General features: G+C 40.1%; 1 protein-coding gene across 3 annotated transcripts in view; it reads left to right on the forward strand.

The window, feature by feature from the left end:
• The first annotated feature begins 1,674 nt into the window (after positions 1-1,674).
• Positions 1,675-12,762, forward strand: part of LOC145433816 (papilin-like) — a 31,935-nt gene continuing 20,847 nt past the window's right edge. For 2 of the 3 annotated variants that reach the window (XM_080311074.1, XM_080311075.1), the window contains exons 1-5: positions 1,675-1,813; positions 7,832-7,924; positions 7,994-8,128; positions 8,569-8,670; positions 8,733-8,915. In XM_080311074.1, the coding sequence (XP_080167200.1) occupies positions 1,741-1,813; positions 7,832-7,924; positions 7,994-8,128; positions 8,569-8,670; positions 8,733-8,915 (586 nt within the window). In that variant the 5' untranslated portion in view covers positions 1,675-1,740. The remainder of the gene's footprint in view (positions 1,814-7,831; positions 7,925-7,993; positions 8,129-8,568; positions 8,671-8,732; positions 8,916-12,762) is intronic. The other variant, XM_080311076.1, reaches the window with a different exon arrangement.

A 12,762-nucleotide genomic window follows, 5' to 3' on the forward strand; every position in this document is an offset into this window, starting at 1 on the left:
ACCCCTCTGCAGTATATGCAACGTTTCTAAACGTGGGTACAGAACATCACAATATATTCCCTAACTTCAGGATGGACTTGCGTTCCGCTGTTTCACAATGTATTCAAACATAATATATCTGTCATTTTTCAAATATACTGTACATCTCCAAAAATTTCCCAATTCGTATCTGATAATCGTATGTAAATGATTGTTGTGGTTGTGGAATTTTACTCAGTCATATTTCGCTACATATTTCATCATCGGCTCTCAATGGTGTTGGGATTTCGGACGAGAATAACTATATACAATGAAAGTCATGCGCCGTTGAATTAGTTTCACAATGTAGGACATTTGTAGGACTGCACGAGTGGTCAAAACGGGATTTCCGAAACGAATCACATGCTTGAGTAGAACATTGACCTGAGAAATCGACGTTTAAGTATTAGTTACTGATCCACAGGTCACATTGAAACGAAAGCGGTCACTTATAGGATGGTAACAAATCAGAATATAGTTTTCACCCTTGGCGTCGGATTGCTATTTCAAATTGGTCATCGTGACGACCCCGCGAGCGATGTCATCCGATTGGTAGGACATGGACATTCAAATGTCATATGCTCATTTATCCGAGCAAGGTCCTTAGTTCGTACCCAGAGCTGGACAAATGTAATCAAGCATATAGGAACAATTAATTCTGCGCCGTAAAGTGCTAATGAATTTCCATTTAAACTAACCATTTAAAAAAATACCCCACTGCTTACAAGATTGAATATGACATTCAAGAACGCAAGGTACTCATGTAATTCGATTGCAGAAGTATATCTAAACGAAGCATGGCAGAGGTTTTTGGTCTATCGTTGGGGACAGTTGTTGAAATGGCAAGTTTTAAAATGTGTGAATGCATATTCGCGACAAATGCTGAATGACCAACGGCGATGAAAGTGCAGATAGATGTCATTTACGATGATATAATCTGTTAATATCAATCAGGATCTGCACCACCTATCGATATATTTTATCATTCGCTCTCACAAAAGACATGTAAATCAATCAAACGAATCCCAATACTACATGTTGATTGATAAAATCGAAAATGGGAAATGTAAATAGTTTGGTTTCAAAAATTGAAAGAGTTGGAGTATGATAAAAGTGGACTTGAATACTTCGAATATTCTTATAAGAATACTTCGTAAAATGTGTTGGCCACCTCTGATGTATACCGGAACAAATCTTTCAAAATAATTATCTAGAGCGCAATCGCAGGTCAGTGCCATCGCCATATACGGCGTTTATGAATATACAATAACATGTTACAAAGAAAGAAAGATTTTTCCTGCTTTCACATATGACGTATCGAAGTTTCCAAGGCCTCGAGCGTTGACGAAACAAAATGCTCAGCAGATTAATTACATTCAGGTATCACATCAACAATGACAAAGCACTGGTAGCAGCGGTATATATATACTTTATACAGTTATAGATGCAGATAGATAGATAGATAAATAGATGTCCTACGCCAAATAGCATGACCGGCATTCAAATGTAATAAATACAATATCTTGACGCATGTCTGTTGTTAAGCTGCTGTCAGTGTACTTATTAATTACCGAAAATTGCAAATGTATTATTTAAGCAGCGACATTTGACGAAGTGCAATCGAGATCGGTCATTTCAACTTTTGTTGCATTCGTTTTATCTTACCATACAGTTACCGTCAAACATATACATTGGCATCTGACTGACGCATTAGCAATCACTATGATTATATTGAAATCCGTATTGGCTGTCTGGCTTTGCAGTGTATTTGTAAACGCAGGCTGGGACGCGCCGGGTAAGTTCACAATACTATTCATAGCTATCGCATGCTCTGTAGATAAAGCAATTATTATTAGACCTTGTCGTAAATACGACGAAAATTCGTATACATTCACCGCGCGAAAATGGGCACGCGTGTATTGAAATACAACGCTTTTTTCAGTGGCAATATTCGTAAGTAATATTTATCGCTTATATCATAGTATTCGTTTGCAATTAACATTTTCGAACGGTATTCACTTATAGTCTACCTGCCATATTTAATGTTCACTGGGCATCGACACATTAGCCACTAGTACATACACTACATCGATACACTAACAGGTCAGTAATATAAGAGATAATGTGGTGCGTGCGTTATTTTCAGTACCATGCGAATAATAAGGAACACTGTAGCCGGATTATTTTGATCAAGTTGAGCAGTGATTCTCAACCGGGGGTCCGTGAAGCATTATCCGGGGCCCCGCGAAACCTCCACACTTGTAAAATGGTTGATACTTTAATTTCTATTTTTTTAATTTGAGAAACACGACGCACTTTCGCTTCATGAATGTAAAAACTTCAGGACTAACATGAACAAAATGGACATCTGAGATGAAATATTCTATTGTGCAAACCTACAATAATACCTAAATTGCCAATAGCGTACTGATGCAAGCATATTGCTGACTATAGATGTTTTGTTGAAGATTGGAAAAATTGTTTGCAAATATCCATTTTCTCCTGTGATACACATATTCGCCATTTCAGAATAACTTTAAGATGAGCTGTTAGCTATAAAATACTAGACTGGGCGGTATGTTGGTGCAATATATGGTGCTATCATACTCAGAGAAAGGGTTGATGTGAACCTCTCATCCTTTCTGGAAGGCTTGGTGTAGCGTACAGGACCGCGAGAGGACTTGACCCCGCCTTTTTCACGAAACTTTGCTTCCTATCTTTTCTATCCAACATTTTTGTGTTTTTCTTCCTGCGCCGTGCTTGGTGCGCACATGTGCTCTCTCTTTCTCCTTCTTGTCACTCACTCTGAGTGCCTGTGTGTTTTTGTCCTTGGAATGAATTACCACCAGCCATCATGGGGTTCGACTGCAGGCACATGGAAACCGGCTTGACTCACGGACTCCTCCCCATATTAACAAGAAAGCGTCATTTTAGTATGGTTTTGTTTAATTAGGTTAATTTGCAGTATGGTTCCCAATTGCTAGGGAGAGGAGTGCCCAAACTTTCTGAGTAACAGAAGACTTTGATTTTTACCACAATAGGTATACTTTTTAATGCCTGCAGTCAGATCTCGCCAGTTCGCCCCTTATTTTTGTTGTTTGTAGGCCCCCACCCCCATGTATTGCAGGGGTCGGCAACCTTTTGCTAGTCGCGGGCCAAATTTCGGGTGTACAACTTCTTGGCGGGCCGGAATTTTTCTTAGTTCTATATTTTACGCTCACTTCGGTATATTATCCTACATTGCTGCAATCTCAATCATACCAATCAGAAGACACATGTATTTACACTTCAACAACACAGAATAAATGTGACAATTGACGCAGCTTGCTTTGTGAAAGGTTTTCAACTTCTGGTAACAAGTCAGATGAAACAAGAATCAGACCCTATTCAAAATGGACGTCCGAAATACGTGATCTTAGCTTGCTCTTCGTGAATTTCATTGTTCAAAACTATTGTTCACATGCGTACGTGCTTCCAAAAATTTTCTTTTGCATTGTTGGTCAAGCTGGGATAAAGGCCAATTTCAAGAACGTACTCTTTGTCAAAGTCATGCAGCGATATGCTCTTTGTATGAGATTTGTCATTCAATTCAACTGCGTCGCATTTCAGAAAGGCCCATTTGAAATTTTCAGTCAATGGTATTGGCGTCCACATTAAACAGAGTACTGAATAGTCAGAATTCATTCTGTAGAGAAGGAATGTCGGAAAAGCGGGTGAATATTCAGTAGTTAAATTTCGTATCACAGTTACAAATGTAGTGTTGGTACTAGGTTTTCTCTCCTCCAGTATAGGAAAGTGAGCATAATTTTCTTTGTACTGTTGACATTTCCAGAGTCACAGATTTGTTTTGAATGCGCCTCAACATCTCATGTATTTAGTAGTTTTCCCCCTGAAGTTGCAAATTCAATTTGTTCAGATGTGACGTTAAATGTACCAGGAAAGCAAGATGAGATACCCATTTTCGATTTCAAGATTATGAGTCGGCGATATTTGTGTTTTCGAGGAAAGTTGCTATTTCATTTCTCAGTTCATACACTCGTTAAAGTATAGCTGCTCGACTTAATGCGCGAACATGACATATATAGGCCTACATGACATCGCCATATTGATTCCCTGCTTGTAGTAATATCTGGCGTAACTGATTCAGTTAATGAGACAAAAATCATATTAACAGTTTTCATCATTGTGGCCAAAACACTATTCAGGTTTGTTGTCTTGGCACACAATGCCTTCTGGAAAATTAAACTATAGATAGGCTAACTAACATACGGAGGCTAGTTATCTATAGTTGAACAGTTTGATATTCCGTCATTGCGTCTGAGATGTTCCAAGCGGTTTTGAAGCAAAGGAAGGACACCTTTATTGTCACACCCCATTAGAGTGGCAAACCCTTTAAAAAAGTATGGAACACCTTCGGTTGCGAGATACACCCGATTGATAAGCACTGATCCAGTCTAGTCTATCTCCATCTCCTACTTCAACCACCTTCGTTTTATGGCGTAACAATAGACTAATACGATGTTGGCTACTATTATATCGTAGCAATGCCGCATTTTTCTCATGCAGTGCTCTACTGCAGATTGAAACTCATTATGAAACGGCGGGCCGTATTCTTGTGATAACTAATTATTATGTCGCGGGCCGGACGATTTCGCTTGGCGGGCCGGATCCGGCCCGCGGGCCGTAGGTTGCCGACCCTTGATGTATTGTGTTGTTTGTGGTGGGGGTGTCTTTATCTATGTTTCATGTTCTTCTGGCGAACTGGCCCCGTCCTCTTTTGTCCTTTGTATTGAAATAATATTGAATTTCATGTATGTGATTCGCCTTTTTATTTATATGTTCAAGTAAATCCGTTTTCCCGACACCGTAAATGGCGGGTATTGTTCCAAATATATACAATGTATATATTTCAGGTGACCTTAGCCACGACTGTATTTATTCTTTGCGCATGTTTTCCTTTTATGAACCATGCCGAATAAAATATTGAGACACAAAAAACTGGGCAATCTAATGATATAATAATCCGAAAAAAATCTTCCGGCGCTTTGCCAACAAATTTTACGAGGTTTTCCACGGGGATATAAGCTAGGGTTACCATATTTTCGTGAAGCAAATTCCGGACACTCTTTAGCGCCAACTAGCGGATTTTAAAATTAGATATAACACATCATTTGTCAATATGACGTCACACTAGCAAAACATTGCCTATCGACTGTATACAGAAATGGGGTGGAACATAGGCATGAATTGGGCCATCTGTAATGTGATGGTGATTGATACTTGCTAGGGTCTGCAATAGATTTCTCCATTGGCCGGATGAAATCGTCTGGTGGGCCGTGTCTAGCCTGTCGGGATTGTGTTTGACAGCGCTGCTATACTGTTAGGTCGGGTCGGCTATTTGACTGTGTGTTTTTTTTAATCAGGTCCGAAACAACATTTTTTCTGCCTCCTTCCGCCTAAAAAAATGCACTGATCTTTGGCCAACCATAGGGTAATCGATGTAGCTGCTCGGGGAATTATTATATGCATTTGGCTGTTAAATATTTTGCTTGAATTCTGTCCTGATTCTTCCATTAGGCTACTATGAAATGAGCCAGCAGGTTGTACATCCGGTGATTTTCAACCTTTTATGGTCGCGATCTCATTTCAAACTTGAAAATGTCTCGTGGCCTAGCCGAAAACTTGATGAGCTGATTTCTTAAAAATTCAGCTTGCCCAAACTTACTCCCGGCCTAGGAAGGTGATTACGTCCAACCTCATCGCGATCCCCCGATAAAGGCAAACGACCCCAAGATTTGGAACCACTATCTGTGACTGAAGCCTCCAATCGACCTTAACCAACTCTAGGAATAAACCGATAGCTTATAATTGCGATTACCATTAGACTTTTTCAGTAAATGATAGTTATTCATATTTATTTTTGATTGTATTTTGGCGAGGGTGGTGCTTGGTGCTCATACTGATAATAATATAAGTTGCAATACCTCGCGCGCAGCGCGAAGAAGAATTTCGAATTGCATAAATCTGCTTGAAAATAATATTGTTTATGTTGATTTACGAAAAACTTTCCAGCCTACTTCAAGCCTTCAAAATTCCGGACATTTAGGCATATTCTAGAAATTCCTCCCGGACGCAGATTGTTCAGTGAAATTCCGGACATGTCCGGGAAATTCCGGACGTATGGCAACCCTAATATAAGCCTACGCCTTAACGGTCTAGGCCGGACCGGACAATGTACTCGGCGTCCGAGTATTGCTACGTTGATATTGATCATAGTGTAAAACAGGTTTCTATAATTGCTACCGATATCACCCCATCAACAAGTTATACTGCAGTAGCCAACACCTCAATCGCACGGATTTGAGTTTTATGATACAACAAACATATGAAATCAAGATGGTCCCAGTCCACCTGCTTCATTTTTACTTACATCAAACAACGCTATCAACTTCATTGATTGGTTGAATAAGCATCATACGGTGACTACTTACCTCTGGTGTATTTCGCTCTTGAAGTTGTGTGATTGTGGGTCAAGGTCACAGCAGAGAGTCACTAAATATTAGAGCAGTGGTTCCCAACCTTTTCCGACTCATCGCCCCCTTTTCAAGCTCTGGGCCGATCAACCCCCCCCCCCCAGATTTTGTGAACCGAAAAATCGGTATACAATCTGTAGTCATCGGCGGGTTGACTAAACAAAAAAAATAAAAAAAAAAAGGTCAACTTTTCGGATCGTTGTCAAATTTTTCCGTGGGTTGACCAAAAAAAAAAAAAGGTCATTTCTCCGAATTGACTCCAAAATACCCGTTCTAGCGCGTCATCGCCCCCCTATCGCCCCCTTCGCTATTTTCGCCCCCTGTCGCCCCCTTTGTCCATTTTCGCCCCCCTATCGCCCCCTTCGTCATTTTCGCCCCCCTAGGCGATATCGCCCACGTTGGGAACCACTGTATTAGAGCAAACTCGTTTAGTGTTGATTTTCTATGCTGCCAGTGCCATGCATAGAATGACCCACAATCGAAATGTAATAAATGTCCACCAAAGGTGTTGTAATGAAGTGAAAATTGTAATATATGGAGAAGGTTCAAAGTGCAGAACCTACCAAAGTTCGGTTGTGAACGTGAACCTCTAAATTTCTGAGGCTCACACACAGAACGCGAACGTGAATCCCACGTTCACACCATTCGCACTCAGAGGCATCGTCGCGTTTTTCACGAAATGCAGCCACAGAATTTGCATTGAAATAATAAAAGTCTTACCAATATCTATAAAAATAGCATATGATATTTTAACGAAGAGTCCAATTGTTGCTGATTATCACTAGCATACATTTAATATTTGCAAAAGACAGATAACGGTTGCATGATAACAGAGATAAATTTGAAATAAACTTGGTGGGGGGTAGTGGGGTCCGCGGGGGTCCGTAACGGTTCAAAGAGAGTCCCTGAGGACAAAAAGGTTGAGAACCACTGAAGTAGAGTAATAGACCAATACATCAACGCTTCTATTCCTCAACCCAAATACGTCCTTTCTCAACTTATTCGTACCAAATATTCCTCGCGTCCCGCGGTATATCTGAAAGACCGCGGTAATATTTATGCCACATTCGATGTGATGACTCACTTGGAAATTGTCCAGCATGATAATATATGCTACTTCATTTGATTGCGCGTGTCACTCGAAATTATCGAGAGATATAGTGTGTAAAAGGTCAATTCCCATGCCGAAACTTCTGTAGTGATGCATTTTATTGGTAAAAGGTTGTATGTTGATACTGCATCGTAAAGACAGTATTGATTGCCCTCTATTGCTTATTTAGACCTATGCGGAGGAATAGTCTGCCCCCTGGGACAACTGTGCAGAGATGATAGATGCGTTTGCTTTGGTGTCGTCGATGACTACGGCAATTGTGGTTTGTACACACAGAATAAAAGTTACGAATTGGTGAGATAGTAAAATGATCGATTGCTTCGCTTTTTAGTTTTGCCCACCATTGGGCCACCAATTACGGTCACCATTTTTCCCCCACCGTGCTACCCAAAATGTTCACGCGACAGGATCTGCAAGAATGGCGAATGCGTGTGCAATTCTGGACGAGAGGTTTACGGGAAATGCGGTAAGAACATTTTATATAATTTGATCTTAAAGCTCTGTTTCCGGTATGTAATGACTGGATTTTTTCTGTCATTCCCAAACCTATATAGCACTAGGCCTATAATAATACATTAATTCTTAATTTGATTCGGCGAAACGCAGATCAACTATCGCGGCGGCTTTGTTTTACGAACTTCATTCATATCATCTACCACCAAACTCCAATATGGCATATATTTAGTATTATCTTGTTGAGGAGTAGATCGCTACGGAAAGTTCTCGATTTCCCCCCTCGGACGTTTTGAGAGACGGCGAATATAGAAGTGAGATGTATAGACTAGGCGACACCATGTTTATGGGAGAGAAACAAATATAGCTGTAAATGTCTATACATGTACGATGCATATTTTCCTCGCTATGGTCACGTGAATTAAACTATTGGTGATCGTATTTTATATCTAGTTTCAGTTCCAACCTGCCCAATATATTGTCCACCCGGTCAATATTGTAAGAACGGAAAATGTGTGTGCAGGAAAGGCAATCTTCATAATGGAAAATGTGTTGGTAATATATGTCATTACCGTGAACGCGCATTAAGTGATAATAAATACCATGTCGCCCCACAGTGTGCACATTTCCCGAAGTCTTCAAAGCCTGTCCCAGCAATTGTCCTCCAACCTGTGAAGATGATCCCGACAACCCAATTCTGTGTACCAAAGAATGCAAACTGTCAAATTTCTGCGTATGTGCGAAAGGGTATATACGGAAAAGCAAATCGGACAGTACATGCGTGAGAAAAGAAGAATGTAGTAAGTATACCCATGTAGGCTATTTTTGGCTATAGAAGTATTAAAGAAAAAATAACGGAATACTTTTTACTTGTGATTGAAATTAGCAATAAAGATTTAATGTAAATTTCATATAATATTCCCGGTTTCCTCTATTGTACGTCAATGCAATCTAGATTTATGCCTTGTAATATTGTTTTCAACAAATCAAGACAATTTCGAGTTATTTCTGGTAGTTTCAAATATAAAAATATCTAATCGTACCGCTTTTCTCACTTTATGCTCGTCGGTTTGACGTATTATTGCTAGAATTGATATAGGTTAAAATGGACAATCGCGTGCGCTACATGTTAATTCTTTTTTCCATATAATGAAATGCCTATTATATCCATATTTCGACAATATGAACACAATATTTCGATGTACTTTGTCTTATAATTTTGTACTACATACCTTCAATGTAATGGACAATTTTTTACAGTAATTATCGTTGTTTTTCTAAATTTGGTGATCATCTTCACAGCCCGCGGCTATATACTAAAGGTCATTAGATTCCCTCATGGCGTCCTAATCATGTTTTCATGACTAATTACATCAAATGCTCAAAAAAACAACTGATTTGAGGCGCGGGAGATGATATAAGTAGTGTATTGACCAAACAACCATACTACTAACCACAATAATAAAATGCTGACTATGTAGTTCAGTGGCTCTCAACCGTTTGTGCCTCGTGGACCCATTTGGCCGATATTTCAGCTACAATTGCTCCCCCCTATAAAAAAAATTGCCCGGTGACTAAGAATGGTGATTTTTAAGGCCCGACCATATCTTGACTGAACAATATATGCCCAAACTGTGTCAAATGCGGACTGAGTTACTTTTTAGTAGGCTAGTTTCTTATCAACTATTTACCACTTGGCGTACTGTTATTTAGAAGAAAACTGAATCAGCAGAAATTAGGTCGTCCCTTTCCGTTGTGGCAACATTGCGCTAAATTTGGCCTGTTTTTTACAGGTCGGGTATCTTCAGAGGAAAAATAAATCACCAATTTCGCTTGCGATAGCCTTGAGTTGAATCGAAAAATTTCGTATGCTTTTCACGGTCGCTCATATGTTGGCGTAAAAAACGTAAACATGTTCACCAGCGGTCTTATACTGAATTCGGCATAACTTTTACCTCCTCAGTTGCAATTAGGGTTGGATTATCCGGATAACGGTTAACGGCAGGTTTTTTTATTATCCGATATCCGGATATAAATCTGCCGGTTAACCGGATAAAATAATATCGGTAATAATGCGTTTTACACTTTTAGGAAGCTTCAATAAGTCGTATTATCAGTGTTGCGCGCGGCGAATTAGCGAGAACCGTGTCGCAAATTAGCGAGGTACGTCAATGCAGTGTGTAACGCGACGCAATCTTCCGCTGTGAAGATCGCCAAATTAGGTCATTGATTGCCGCGAACTCGGCTATCGTTGCTGGCCTGATTTTTCGAGTCTTCAACAAGCCTATAGTTTTGGGTTGCCATACGTCCGGAATTTCCCGGACATGTCCGGAATTTCACTGTTAAAACTGTGTCCGGGAGGAATTTCTAAAATATGCCTAAATGTCCGGAATTTTGGAGTAAGCTCATAATTTTTTCCTAAATCAACATAAACAATATTATTTTTGGGCAGATTAATGCTACATGAACTTTTTCTTCGCGCTGCGCGCGATTTAGTAACACATATATTGATTTTAATATGGGGGCTACCACCCTCGCAAAAACTGCGATCAAAAATAACATTAAGTTACAGAAATAAGTTTAATTGTAATCGCAATTACAAGATAACGGTATATTCATGGAGTCGGTTTAGGCTGTTTGGAAATATATGACTTTACGATGTACAAGATAGCGTAAACCGACAAGATAGCGTAATGGTGAAGCGTCCGGCTTCTTGTTCTTGGTCGGTAAGTCGTGGGTTCGATTCCCGGCCGGGTCAGGCCAAAGACCTGATTAGTAACGCTGGTATCCATGACTTCCCCGCTTGGCGCATTGTGATAGTATGGAGGGGTGGTGCAAGACTTAGAAAGCCGTAGAAGGCTATATCTGCACCTTCCTTGCCCAGCGGCATATGCTTAATTGCTTATTGACATAATTCATTCAAATCATTTAACGACCAGATGCATATAGTAAGCCCTCAGATTTTGCATCGCTTACCCTACGATCGGCTCAAGATCAGTGTTTATTTGGGCGGGAGTGGGCTGGAAAATGTGGCTTCGGCCCTGGTTACAACTTACAACACACAACCACACACTCTTGAAGCTGAACCGGATCGTGACCACTTCTAGTCGATAGACAAAGCTTTGCTAGTGTGACGTCATATTGACCCACAATGTGCTAATATCTCATTTTGAAATCCGCTAGTGGGCGATAAAGAGCGTCCGGAATTTGTGTTCCGAAAATATGGTAACCCTACTATAGTTCCGCTGGCAGAATCACATCTGCAGGAGGCTCTGTGGACTTTATACCATCACTGGCCTACATAACACATCTGCATTGGCTGGGTGCTCACGATATTATCGCTGGCCTACACAATCGCATTTGCAACAGGCATGGTACGAACGATATAATTATCATCGCTGGCGTAACCATCGAGTCTCGGGCCTGGCATGCGTTGGCTCCTATCTCTTGGTGGCTCGGAGACAATATGCCGGTAAGACTATTATGATCAGCGATTGTGATTAATGAGTGAAATCGCGAAACTGAATGACATCGAATGTTCGCATTTCGCAAACATGTTCGTGCGTGCAAGCGTAATTGATTTCCACTGATACTAAATTCGAAAAAAATCGAAACCCCTTCGTTTTATTTAAAACAACTCCCCCCCCCCTTATTTTTTGGCTGGCTACGGGCCTGATCATGTGAATTTCCCATGGATGAATTAAAGTGAGCTATCATTTCGGCCTCAATTCCAGTATCAACTACTCGTCCTTCCAGTACTGGACAGTGGACACCTAAACAGAAGAATGGGCAAAAAGGAAGCGCTGCTTACTATATTCAGCCCATTTTGTGGAAGCAGAAAGGGCATTTAATACGTGTGGACTCATTGTTACAAAACTCCAGTCCCGGCTACAGGATGCCACTATTGATGCAGTGTACTTTATAAGGAGGGAGTTGAAGAAGTAGTGAACATTAAGCTTGCGTGATTTTTCTGGTATTCGCTCGTACTGCGCGTGTACGTATAAATCTACAATAACACTGCGTAATGATTTTGCGATCCATTTTTCATGCAAACCTCGTGAAATCGATTATCTCTCTTAGCATTCATTATCCGGTTAACCGGTTAGTTAAATTCCAAATATCCGGATATATCCGTTATCCGGATAGTGAAAATTATTGATATCCGAACTAACCCTAGTTGCAATTTGGTCGAGAAGGTGTCGAGGGGCCTTAAAAATCATCTCGCGAGCTTCACATTATCAGGGGCAGGAATTTCTACAGAAAATATTTAAACGTATATCTAGCTAAAATTCGCCCAAAGAAACATACATTTGTAAAGTACCAGTTTCATACTTAACAGTTCTACCATAAAAATATAAAAACCTTCTAAACCCAGGGTATCTTCCGATAAAACTCTAAGGCCAGATACTCCCCTAAAATTTCAAAATTTCTCTCAACGGGGGAATTTCTCCGGTTGGAAACCACTGATGTAGTTTATAGTTAGTAATGATATCCGTACCCCCTAGATTCGTAAAATAATCACAGAGGTGATCAAAGTAGTTAAGAAAGCTACTCAAATAGAAGTAAAAGTAGCGACGAAAAAATAAAATCGAATACGAGTAGAAGTACTTCTTTCATAAGCAACCTAAAACAACTTGAAGTAGAATA

This window comes from Botryllus schlosseri, chromosome 2 (genome assembly GCF_051294905.1).
Source record: "Botryllus schlosseri isolate E-star chromosome 2, Bs_hap1, whole genome shotgun sequence".
Classification (NCBI taxonomy): Eukaryota; Metazoa; Chordata; class Ascidiacea; order Stolidobranchia; family Styelidae; genus Botryllus; species Botryllus schlosseri.